General features: G+C 34.6%; 1 protein-coding gene across 2 annotated transcripts in view; it reads right to left on the bottom strand.

Moving 5' to 3' along the window:
- Nucleotides 1–3646: 3646 nt before the first annotated feature.
- Nucleotides 3647–13540, bottom strand: part of LOC107803593 (ALBINO3-like protein 2, chloroplastic) — a 38569-nt gene continuing 28675 nt past the window's right edge. For both annotated transcript variants that reach the window (XM_016627337.2, XM_016627338.2), the window contains 9 exons: nt 11778–11837; nt 8085–8150; nt 6892–6939; nt 6234–6410; nt 6087–6142; nt 5877–5994; nt 5526–5615; nt 4189–4298; nt 3647–4053 (listed from right to left, as the gene is read on the bottom strand). In XM_016627337.2, the coding sequence (XP_016482823.1) occupies nt 3897–4053; nt 4189–4298; nt 5526–5615; nt 5877–5994; nt 6087–6142; nt 6234–6410; nt 6892–6939; nt 8085–8150; nt 11778–11837 (882 nt within the window). In that variant the 3' untranslated portion in view covers nt 3647–3896. The remainder of the gene's footprint in view (nt 4054–4188; nt 4299–5525; nt 5616–5876; nt 5995–6086; nt 6143–6233; nt 6411–6891; nt 6940–8084; nt 8151–11777; nt 11838–13540) is intronic.

The raw sequence follows: 13540 nt of genomic DNA on the forward strand, positions 1-13540 counted from the left end.
ATTGTCTCTCTTTTCATCTTCTTGAACCGAGGGTCTACCGGAAATAGCCTCTCTACCCCTTTGGGGTAGGAGTAAGGTCTGCGTACACTCCACCCTCTCCAAAGTCTGCGTACACTCTACCCTCTCCAAACCTCACTTGTGAGATTTTACTGGATTGTTGTTATTGTTGTAGAATTTGGATTGATGAGAGTCCGAAGAAAAAAATTCAGACTGCATGCCCAAAGTTTCACTTATTAAACATTGACTACATTATATAATAGAAAAGGACCTGATATACCCTTTGCTTTATTTTATTGTTCAACCATGTCCCACGTTATGCTTTCCGTCAGATTATGCATTGTCATCCATCGAAGTTCGATATTTATCCATATTTTAACGATCGGAATACGTGGCACATTCTGAAAGAATCACCTACCCAACTAAAAAATTAACCAAACCCGACGTATACCCTTGCTTCGCCCGATCCTATGCCTTTTTAACCTTATAAAAGTACCTCAGGTTTATGACAATTATAAAATCTCCTTCCGGGTTTAAGAGAGTTTTTGAAGTGAAGTGATTAGCAACTTCCTAATAACGGCACATCCCCTTCGATGAATAATTATTCTTCGATATCGATCCCTTTCCGACTAGCTGAGCATTAAGAAGGAAATGATGAAGAAACCGTAGACCAGATTAAAAGTGAGAAAGGTTTTTACAGTAGGTACAAAAATTTAATAAGGTTAAAAGGGTATAGAATCGGGTGGGGCAAAGGTATAAAGTCCGATTTGGTTAATTTCTTAGTTGACTAGGTTGATTCCTTCAGAATGTGCAACATATATTGGCCCTCGTGAAGAGGCGCACTCCGATACCATTGATGGTTAATATATAGAAAAATATAAAACTTAGACAGATGACAGGACTAGATCTTGAATCGAAAATATAAAAGAGGACATGATTGAACAATAAAACAAAATCAATAAATATATCAAGTCATTTTTTCGAAAATAAAAAAGAATAGATTGTAGATACAAAATCCTGATTCTTAAAGAGAGAATCATACATAAATACAGCTCCCACACATATGTTGTAATTAGGTAGCCTATATTTAAATTCGCGAAGTTGTAGCCCAAAAATAATAGGCAAAGATTCAACATTCAATTTCAAATGATTCTCAAAATCGCTATTCATTTTTTTTAAAAGCTCAAGATTCTAACCTAGTCTATGAATCATTAACTATGCTCAAATATTAGTTCAACAAATTAAATCCATTTGGGTGGTGAAAATTAAAATTTTAAGGTAATTCGCCTTTGTTCAACGAGCTTAAATAAGTGGATTTAATTTTCAAATATGATTTTGTTAGAAATTTGGAGTGGATGTTGTTTAAACTTGTTAGAAATAATTTATGGAACTTGATTACAAAAATGGAAGTCATTTAATAGAGATTTGAACTGGTTTTAAACAAGAATTGCATCTAAAATTATAGAAGAAGGTCGTTTACATATTCTTATACACTTTTATACAATGTTATACACTTTTACACAAGGTAGAACATTATATATATAGGTGTATAAAAGTGTATAATAGTATATAAGAGGTGTTTATACACACATATACTATTACACAATCTTATACACGCTATTATCTAATCTGGCTTGTCTTCTTCATTGAGCACCTTTTTGAAATATAAAATAGGATAAACCAGGTAAGAATGTAAAATGTTGGCCATTTTTAGTAGCATTATTATCCCAACTTTTAGAGAGTGATTTTTCTTGTTTTTTGGTTTTAGTTGATTTTTAAAATTTCACTTAAAATACAAATTTAATTTATCTAACTCATATTTCGGATACACCCCCTGCATTTTTTAAATCAAACATTTCCCCCCTCCCCCTCTATATTATGAAAATCCTATATGCAGAGGTATATTTATAACTAAGTACAATAAAATATAATTATTAAAAGAAATAAAATTATAAATAAAAACCTTTTCCGATTTTTTTTGTTTGTTTATTTGTTCTTCTGCTTCAAAATTATCTTAAATCACTTTTAATTTGTTTCATTATATATGAGTTTAAATGTTGAAAATAAGGATGTCAATATTATATTTAAGAGTTTCGAAAAATAAAAATATTTGCTAAATACGTAAAAATTCAAGTCACCTTATTAAGTAATTTGTGTTCAGTTCTTATTTAATAGTTTCAAAAGACACGTATTTAAAAAATATCTATTCTCTTTTTAATCTAAAGTGTCAATAAAGATTTTCAACAAAAATATTTGCGATCTTTTTAAATTTCATAATAATAATTTAAAAACTTTTTATTTATAGTTTTAATTTGTCTTATAAAATTTATATTTTTATATATGTTACACCTCACAGGGTGTAAGTGTAAGATTTCTATAGTATAAGGGGTGTAAGTATTTAAGTTTAAAATACAATTGGTGTTTAGTATAAGTTATAATAGCACGGTCTAGCCAGTTTTTGGACTGGTCATTTAAAAATAGTCAGCGTTTATCAAGTCAATGAAAAATAATCACTATTTTGCTGCAACAGAGACCGGTCCAGCATAATATACTGGAGTTCAGTGCACCTGTGTATGAACTTCCAGCATATTATGCTGGACCGGTATACTTTGCTGGCTCCAGTATATTATGTTGGGCCAGTATATTATGCTGAAACTCCAGTCTAATACTGGAGTATTTTTTTCGGATTTGAACAGTATTTTCGTTCAGACTTATCTTTACATGAAAAGTGGCTAAATTTTGATTACTTTTGAAACTGTGGTTATTTTTGAATGACCACTTTTAAATCTGGCTATTTTTGAATTTCTCCCTTAGTATAATTAACCCTTTGATTTATATATTTGGCAAGAATTAAACAAATAGTTGAACCTATATCTTTGCATTTATCTATATCTGAGAGGTAGTTTCACTGCAAGACTGAGACACTACAATTATTTCACTTTATAAATCAAGTAACAACATCTTATTATTATTTTTTGGTTTAAACTTAACTAACATTAATGATTAAAATAATGAATAAATCACTCCAAAATAACTCCAATGAAAAAGAATACAAAACTCAACTAAGCATCATTAATATGTGTAGACAACTTTACTGGCTAAGATAAACTATTTTTTTTAAATAAACAAATATTTTGCTAGCTTCTTTAGTATCAAACCAAATCAAATATGTAGCTTTTATTTTAAAATTTAAAAAAACAAACCAAATCAAGTATATTTAGTTTTTTACGTGAACTTGATTTGATCTTAAACACCCCCAGTCTAAAGCCAAACATTACTCAAATTTTTCCATTAGTTACTCATTAAACAATAAATTTCTATGTAAATTTAATCAATCATAAATTTAATCAAGACTTATACATGAATTTTCTATGTTCAAGTAATGTGAACTTGTAAATAAGCATAAACATATGGAAATTTCCAATTTAACTTCTAATAAGTTACAAACAGAAAAGAATATTGTTAATAGGGAGGCGCCATTTTATAAGTTATTGGGAATAACAAATGTTCAGTTAATTGGCAATAACACTTGAATAATTACTGAGTTATGCTAAAAACATTGATTCACCAACTTATCCAATCCCAGAATTTGAATGTACCTATACGAATTCTCCTTTTAGGAGATCTACAAACAACAAACCTCATGGTATTTCAAGGGGAAAAAATCTGATCTCTATCAAAATCATTTTGTACAGATTCTGTTGACACCTCGATCAATTTAAGATCTAGATTCAACGAAAACCTTACTACATCATTGACCTATCAAAAAAATTTCAGCAAAAAGAATGGCGCCTACAAAGTTTTACAGCGGCAATTATTCACTATGATACAACTAAATAACAATAAGACAAGCCAACAAAAGCATAAAGGGGAAAATGCACAAAATGCGCTCGCAAAACTCAGTAATCTGCTCTTCTACTATTGACAAGGTCACCAGTGATATCATCCTCTTCATTTTCGCATTGTTGCAGAAGTTCCCTGTAAGACTCATTATAAGCAGTAGCCAATTGCAGATGCTTAATTGCATCGTTCTTGCGACCAACATTGACCAACGCACTGTAAAAACATCATGTACCAGTTTAATCAATTGTGGAATTGGAATAAACACGAGGTCTTTTAGAACTGGCTTTTCTAGGTGGAACTAATTGGAGATGATAAACCATGTGTCAAGAATTAAAGGAAAACCTTTACCTTGACAGCAGTACTAATCCGTCATAGTAATGAGCCTTGCTCTTTGGGTCCTCTGGCTCTTTTATACTAGCTATTCGTTCCAGGTGTACAAGTCCCTCTCCCATCTTACCCTGTAAGAAAAAAAGAAAGGTGCAATATCACACTGAGAAACCTACTCCCATGACGTCTTCATAAACAAGCTGTGCTGGTCACATTATCCAAGAGCTCGGGCTTGGCTCAAGAAAGAGAAGCCTTGAGACAGATCTGACTATGACTATAAGCCCCAAAATATGGCAAGCCAAGCTCAAAACAACATAATAAAATAGAAGTTGGGTTTACATAGTGGTGAGAGAGCAATACAGTCATCAAATGTAGAGGAAACAAAAATCTGTCTACAATCCTTATATAAAGATTCCGAAAAAAGAGAAGAAAATACAAAAGATTGACGACTACATTGAGCACCATTCTGGAGGTATCAGCATTCTTATACCTGACATCCACACTAACTCCAGGCACTGAGCAATCAGCAGACAACCTATCCGCCTTCATATTATTTGTTTCATTTAATCTCAATTCGAGTCCAAAGAGTGGAATGAGGAAAAGAAAGAGCAAGGTTATAGCTAGTTTTGATGGCAAAGAACAGTAAACCTGGGGTTTCTTTCAATGAAGGACAAGGCAGAGATACAGAGAGGGGTAATCAGTTTGTTCAGAACATTGAAGGGAGAGGGGGGAGAGCAGCTAGGAATTGGGGTAAGTCGGGTTGATTCTTCACTGTCATTATATAGGAGAGCAGCAATCAGCAGGCCATAGGGGCAGTTTAGAGTTTTCAAGAATAAAACATATTGTAAGAAAGGAAGCTGAGTGATTGAATCATTAGTGTTATTTAGATTTATATGGACATTAAATTCAAAGAAAGATAATTGACACAAACAAGCTAAATATTCTTCGAACATACTGCAGATGAAACAGACACGAATTTCACAAAACACTTGAATAGGAAAGAGAACTAAGATAAAAATTCTAGCATATCCAGGGCCAGGAAAAAAAAAAAAGGAAAAACGGAAATCTTGTATTAGGAGCCTTCTCTAGGCTGAAAATATATTTGAAAATTATCCCACAATAGAGTTTCAATAACTCAACCCACTAAAAGCAGAAAAAAGGAAAACATCCCCTACATACATGGTTTCTCTATCGCCACCACTCTGCCATGTCACAGGGAATCATGTAAATAGTGCAAGGTACTCAATTATCTGTACTAGAATTCTTTTAATTAAACTACTTATAATAAAAAAGAATTCTTATTGTCATGTCAAGCCTATTAGGTCAACCATCAAGCCAATTTCTTAAAAAACCATTACCTGCCGTATACAGGCAACACCTGCCCATTGGGATGATAGAATCAGGAGATCAACATCCTCAATGTCCATCGGATTCTCCTTTAGCTGAAGCTGAACTTGCAGAAATAGACTATGGTTAGCAACAAATCAAGTTTGCTGGATTCTAGCAGCCAGATCAAGGTCTGCTGTAGAGGATACTGCATACTACATAAACTTTAGAAGGTTACCAGATATAGAAAAACAGATCATGACTTTTAACAGAATTTAGTCACCATTTCATGAAAAATTCTTAGTCCACAAAAGCAAACTGAAGTTTCTCCACTCAAAAAGATCAGTAAACTCAAATTGAAATGCAGGATGTCAGACTCGAACCTTAGCAATAGCACGTTCCAAGTATTCAGTAGCTTCTGGTAAGGAACCATCTTGCAAAAGTGACTGGCCAATAACAAGCAAAGCTCGAACATACTCGGGATCCTTTGCAAGAGCAAGTCTGTAAGACATACATTAAAATGGGAGATACTACAGTGAAGAAAGAAAATAAATGAGCAGGTGAGGATTGCTTTTATTTAGTGAGAGACCTACCGAAGAAAGGGCATAGCTTCATCTTTACGTCCTCCTGCTAAGAATTTGATTGAAAGCTGATGAAGTTTCAACAGCAAAAAATTTAGACAGCAGCAAGAACTATTCAACATTTCAAGTCAATAACTGGAAAAGAAAATAGTTACTAACATTAACCAATTCATGAGGTGATAGGTTCTGGACAGATACTTTCCGCTGCTTTTTTGATGGTTCTATTTTGATTTCTTCAGGATTACCTAACTCTTTCTGATGTGCAGTCACTGACTGAGGATCCATATGAGGTAGGCCCAGTTTCTTGCGAACATCTGGATGCTTTAGTGATAGTTGCTGCCCATAAAAAGGTAATGAGTTCACCACATTCATTGATTTTCATGAAGATGTGGAAAGTGCAATCTTAAGAAGCGCATTTTCAATGGCAACAAGTGGACCAGGAAAAGAATACAAACTTAAAAGACAACTGTTATGTACGATCTGCTAGACAGCACTGTTAGAGGGAGCAAAAGCGAGAAAACAAGGAGCTCATAGACATTTTCCAAGGGAAGCTTGAAGAAAGTTACGATCTTCATTATCTAGCAGTTTATCTATCATGCTTTCTTTCCACGTATCCAGGAAAAGTAAAGGATAAGAAGTCCCAGCACTCCACATGGATCATGCAAGTTCGAAACTAATGCCTTTTGTGCAAGAAAAGCTCTTGGAGTCCAAGCATAAGAAGTTACAAAACCTTAAAGATAACTGAGAACATTTGCATTTATCTGCATGCCCAGTCACCAAGGAAATCATTCAGGGAAGGATACTTCAGAAGAAATACCTGAACAACAGTCATCGAACTATTGGTAAGCCAATAGACTGAACTCCCCTGAAAAATAGACAAATGAAAGAAACTTCATTTCATGCACATGATCCTTTATCAGGCATATCAAGATAGAAGAGCAAATGAATGAGTCAAAAAGGTAATGAAACTTGTTTCACCTTTGCAACACCCTCTCCAACTCAACACCACAATTAAAAAAAATAGAAGAGCAAACGTAAGGGACTCAACAACACTAATATCTATTTTTAAGTGATCAGTCCACCCACAGCTGCCATTCTTTCGCATAAGTCTCCAGTATCACATAGAGAAACTAAATCAAGTTGCTCTCTCCATCACCCAAAACTCCATACGGGCTTCCCCTTCTGTAAGATATTATATTGTACTATTGAGGAGTCGTCAGGTCATTTACTCATTTGGCAGCTCATCATCTCCCACAACATCAGCTTTCACCAATTCCAAATGACCATTAGATGTGCCGCTTGTTCGCCACAATGTCAGTTGCATTAATTGCATCTCTATTCCTAGTACAGTCCATCTCCGAAGGTATTAAACAGAGAACAATGATTTGCAAGAGAAACTAAACCTATCAACAAAAACATTAATCCATAAAATACTCTGTTCTACCCAACTATGATATGGTTCAGCCTGTCCCAACAAAGAAAACCTTAGGAGACATCTCCAAACTAGACATGATGCAGGCTACCAAGAACATCCCGACAATTCCAACTCAAAGCTCTGACACGATGAGTTACTCCTTACCATCAATAAGTTGTTAAAACACAGGTAGAGATATTCAGGTTCAAAGCAGAAATATCAGTATATTTACAATATGATAAGCCCCTTTTGCCCTATATGGAGGAAATATTTCTATGATCAGAGGGGGTCACGAAGAATGGAGGCAAAAGTCAAACTGTACCTCCATTAACAACCTCTTAGGAAAACAATGATTTCAGCTATTGCAAAGATCAATAAATCAACTTGACCCAAAAAAAGATTCTAGGGGAAAACAAACCAAACAGTTCAAAATCAAAATAAGATTCCTTCTTCCCTCAATTTAAAATTGGGCCATAAAGCTAAACGTAATAAAAGAAAATCATCAGATGCCAGGTTCATATTTTACTGCAAATGAATGAAATGAAAGTAGACAAATCTTATGGCACATCAAATTTTAGAATCAAACGGTTGATTACCTGGGGAATATTGAATGCAATAAACAATAAGGGTAAGGTCAGGACTTCCAAGTACTTCTTGTAGTACTGCAACAAGAAATGCAGTTGTAAGACTTACTTCTCAAAGTTATAATCAATAAAACCAAAAAACATCACAAGCCTTGAGCTAAAGTATTTTCAAAAGTTTAACTTTGCTTCTAATTTTACTGCAGCTGCAAGACGCTGCAGCTACCACAAAACAGCTTAAATCTATCAAAAGCCTTCAGCAATACTTGTTACAGCAAAAAAGATGCTAAACCCTGAAAGTTTGTCTGCCTAGCAGAACTTTTAGACAAATCAATAACCTTAAAATTTAATAAGATTTAATGGTGAATCATATAGCTATAGGACCTCTAAGATTTTATGGGGACCTATATAGCCATAGGGCCTACATGACTACATAGAATAAGAGAACCATTGGTCACAACATTCCAGTTGCTGGGATTGCTATAGCTTGTGAAATGTGAGGTTGCAGTTTCGATCCCCACTCCAAACAACTTTGTTGTACCCCGGCTCTTTTCAGATCTTTATTTTATCCAAGAATAATAAAACGCCATTGTATACCCATGATGGCCCCGCTTTATTTGGGGCACAATTATTTATTGTGGCAACAATCTCTTCGTCTGCGAACGCTCACTCCAGCCATTCTTTTTCTTCATTAGGGATGATATCGATGTCATCCAGTTTCAGAGAAGATCTCCATGTAACATCCTCTGAGTATAGATGTGTTCAAATATTCATTTTTTATCACCTCGGGATTATAAATCGACTCCCCTCTTGACAGCAAGTTGTCAATCCAAGTGCATCTTTTATGTGATGTTGCCATTATATGGAAAAATTGAGTTTCTGTCTCCATCTTTTAACCAACATCTTGATTTTTGCCTCCAAGAGATTACCTCTGGTTTTGCCAGATTCTCTAGCTCCTCCATTAGCTCCATCCTTTTGTTGTTTCATCTTATGAAAGGGTTCTTTTTTCTGCCTGCTGATCAAGGGTTTGTAACTCTTCCCAAATTAAAGTTTTATCATCTACCGGACTACGAAATTCTTCCTTGTTTCATTTTTTAGGATTTGTTTTCAGCATTTTAAGTGCTCTGCATCAATATGATACCAAGGGTTCCTTGAATTGCATAGTTGTTCCACCAATTTTTAACTTTATCCAAAAATCTACCGCTCTTGAGCCACATATTCTCAAATTTGAAGTAGCTTAGACTAGGAGTCCATTCACCACTTCCCAAGAGAAAAGGATTATGATCAGAGAAGGCCTTAGGAATTTCCCATAGCCCTGCTTGTTCTGTTGTACCAATCTTTTCTTTGGTGAATCTGGTAGTGTTAAAAACCCTCCCAATAACTCAAGGAATTTCCCAAATTAGTCTAATTGCAGCAAGCTTCAGCCACATACTTTCTCTTTCGTCAGGTCCATAGATTCCTGTAAATGTTCCAGTGAACTCTCCTTTGATATGTTTTCAAGCACACATGAAATTTTATAGCTCCGTGCCAACTTATCCTTACTTTGCCAAACTCTTTATCTGCCCAATCAGCCCATTTGTTCCCCGAACGTGCATCGACTTTTGTACAGTCCACTCTTCTACTTTTGTTTCTTGGAAGCACGTAAAATCAGCCCCCATTGTTTTGCTAGAATTTTCAATGTTTTGAATTTTCCTGGATCCCCTAATTCCTCACATTCTAGCTAAAGAATTTTGATCTTCATTTACGGAGAACTTTTCTTTCTCCACTTTCCCCCTTCCAAAGATTCTTCAAAATTTACCTTAAATTCCAGGTTTTTAAGTTCATTCTTACCCTTTTGTGCTTTGGCCTTCTCCTTTTTGACTGAGACCTGTTGATCTGAAAGTGATTTCCTTTGCTTTTATATTCAAGAAGAGCTCCAGCAACTCTGTCTCAAAGCCCCTAGATTTGACCTCCAATTGCATGCCGACTCTGAGCATACTTTTTTAGTCATAGTTATGTTTCAACCACTTTAAAGATGAGTTTCTGGTTCTGCATGTCGTTTGCATGATCATACCAAGGGAGAAGTAATTTGTCGTCCCCTGCCTGCAATGAGTAGTTCTCCTCCGTATCTCCTTCAGACTGCAAAGAGAGTCCAATATCTGAAGTGGTTACCGAAAGGAGAAATCTTTTCCCTTCCCGACTCGCTTGAGTATGGTTTGGAGTACTATTCCATGAGGTAACCATCATCGCCATTGGAGGCTGTGCCTAGACTTCACTTCGAGCTGTTCTTGGTATCTTGATGGGAATCAGAGATGGACCCTTGATGGGCTTGAATATCTACCAAGAGAGGGTCCCTAGATGATAGGTTAAATGATGAGCAGTGGGCCTTTCTCAGGGTTCAAGGGGGTCTGAAGGTTTCCCTAAATGATGAGCAGTGGGCCTAGATGATAGATTGAACTGCTTCTATACGATGGGCCTTTTTAATAAAATGAATGGTCCGGAAGTGTTGAACCTAGGGGGCTAGCTGGCTCCCCTCTGATTTCCAATCTTCAAAAATTCAAATTGGATCCCCAAGATTTCAAATGTCTCATAGTAACCATGTGCCACATCGAGTTCTCTGATTTTCCCCTTTACTTGCTCATTGTGCTTGAAGTTTAATACATCTTCGGACCAACCTCATTCAGAACGCCTGTCACGTCTGCAAGTATCCTAAAATTTTCAGCGAGGTTGTTCTCTTATTAAGATGGCAAACTTTTTCCGCCCACAACCAGATCAATCTTTTCCGGCACTGGTTGTGTCGTCAGTCTCATTGCAAGTCAAGCTTCACCTAAGAAAGCTCATCTTTTCGTAGTATCATCTATTCCAATCAGTCCCCCCATGTGTCTTCAATGCATACAAACACCTCTTCCGACCAGACAACCGGAGTTTATAGGGTTGTACCTCCAGAATAAAACAGATTTGTAGTACCCAGAAGATCAGCCTTGAGTTTGATACCCCAAGACGACCTTATACCAAATACTTTTAAGATTAACAAAAACATTGCACCAAGATGGACAATAAAGCGACTAAAGTGGCATCTATACAATGGTGGAAAGTGATTATAGTACAAGCATAATAATGTGAGAACTCAAACTACAAAAATACTAAAACACCATATCATTTAGACTTCTTTCTTCTTCTTCTTTTTTTTTTTTTAAAAAAAATCAAGCCAAATCACTTGGACTTCTATTAGGAACAAGGATAAATAGATATTCAAACAAAATGTCATGCAATCATTTCATCCCAAAAAGGATGACGATGCTACTGTTTGAAGAATTGAGCAGTTCTTCTGAGTGCGATTCAAACTTTTTTAAAAAGATTTATAGGAAAATGTAATTTGTAATATTTAATATTATGTGTAGATATTTAAATTATATTTCGGATTAATTTGGAAATCGATATCTGAATGCACTTCAAAAATTATATGCTTCGATCCTCATGCTCTGAAACTAGGTATTCCTTTTGGAACGAAGGGAGAATCTTTTAGCTTGTCTCCAATTCATAGGATAAGACTCTTGGAATAAGATAACCGAAAATTAAAGATATACTTCTACAATGGAGTTTGAATAGAGATTGTCTGTAATTATACAGCACAACGAAGAAAACCACAATTCATAAATTTCTCTTTCTAACAATAAGAACCTTTTTACTAAAGCAGATGTCACATAAATTTCTAGACAGATTACTGACCTCGGCTAATAATCCCAGGAATCCACCCATATTTCCAACTGAAGATTTCTGAAAGGATACCTGAAGAGTAATATGAAGAGAAGATATCAGCTCAAAAAGCATGGAGACAGAATACCTGCTGGATTATCACTACCATAAGAAACTAGACCAAGCTCACTGCATAATAAAATACAATGTGTTGCCTTTAAAAAGAATAAATTTTGAGTAAGCGTTTTTGCAAACTTTTCTCCTTTTTATTCCCTTTTCTTTTTCAAGACAAAAGTTTGTAAAAGTTATTTGGTGCATAAGGGAAGGAGAAATTTTAGGGAAAACCCTCTTTTTAAATGTAACCACAAGAAACACTAAATGGTGTTTTTCTTTCTTATTTATATTTTTTTATTAGGAGTAGATAACACTATTATAAGACCATATCATGCTTTTCAAAATTCAAAAACATAGGAGCTACTTTCTAATTAAGTCTAGTCTCCTGCTCAAATCCCATCATCTACAACTCAGCCAACTACTTACAGTCTTCTTCCCACTTTCCTCATATATCTTTTTGGTATTATCTGTATTTCTCATTAACAACCCCCCCCCCCAAAAAAAAAAAAACAAATATGGTGATTTTTTTTTATAAGTAAAGGCTTTTATTAAAAGAAAGTACCAGATGGTACAGAAATCAGTACAAACTTTGAAACTACAACAGATTCCCCATCATGCTACATATTTCCCCCCAAGAAATACAAAAAATCCAAATAATGATCCATCGTATCTAGAGTTTTACTAAAACACCAGAAAAATAAATTCTTGATACATTTGTTTTTAACTCTAGCAATCTGCACCCTCTTCCCTTCAAAGCATGCCTTGTTTCTTTCCAGCCATAAAGTCCACACGATACATTCTAATATATAGAAGAGCCTTGGAAGCAGCTGGCCGTTGTCTTGCCAGCTTGCCGACCAATGCTCTTTTTGGTCATTTCATATTTAGCTTTTATAATTGTTTGATCATTTAAAGTGGCTCTAAGTTTTGATTGGTTCAAATAACTTGATTATTGTGCTAATTTATTAATTTTGGTTCATAGACATTTTAGCCCTTTGAGGGAGCCGTATATCTTTTCGAGTGGGTCCATCTCTCATTACAAATTGCGGCTGGAAAATCCATTACCATGCCTGGTAACTTTTTATATATAACTCGCCCAATTCTATGAATGCCTGTGGGGAGACAAATTTTTGGTTTAAATATATTCATGATTACTTCTAAACTCTAAAGCTCAGAGCTGCCACTATCAAACTGTTTAGAAATTTTCAAGGACTAACTTTATATATATAAGCTATAATAGATATTATGGTAATTTAATTTTATAAATTCCTTCTAAATTAATTTTGTAGATCACATACTAAAATTATTTATGTGGTAATTGATTTTTTACTTGAAATTATAATGCCCAAAAAGTTACAGATGTCAACTTATTTCAACAAAGACTTTCTTTTAAAAATCAAATCATTTTACTGGAAAATATTTATCAAATCATCTTCTAATACCTTTTATTATGGTTAACTTTGGTAATTTCAGTTCTAAAAACTCTTAATATGGTGACTGTATCAAACATTATTTGGGTTGGTAAAATACGTGCACAATGTTTTGTTAAATAGTTTGATAAATTCAAGTTGAAGAAAAATATTTTGCAGAAGACATTTTATTTTTGCGTCATATTTTTGTTTAATTGTCTATTATAAAGTTAGATTTCATTTTAAGGTCTTTTTATCTGTTAAAAATTTTCTCAT

The sequence above is a fragment of the Nicotiana tabacum genome, chromosome 6 (genome assembly GCF_000715075.1).
Source record: "Nicotiana tabacum cultivar K326 chromosome 6, ASM71507v2, whole genome shotgun sequence".
In the NCBI taxonomy this organism is placed as follows: domain Eukaryota; kingdom Viridiplantae; phylum Streptophyta; class Magnoliopsida; order Solanales; family Solanaceae; genus Nicotiana; species Nicotiana tabacum.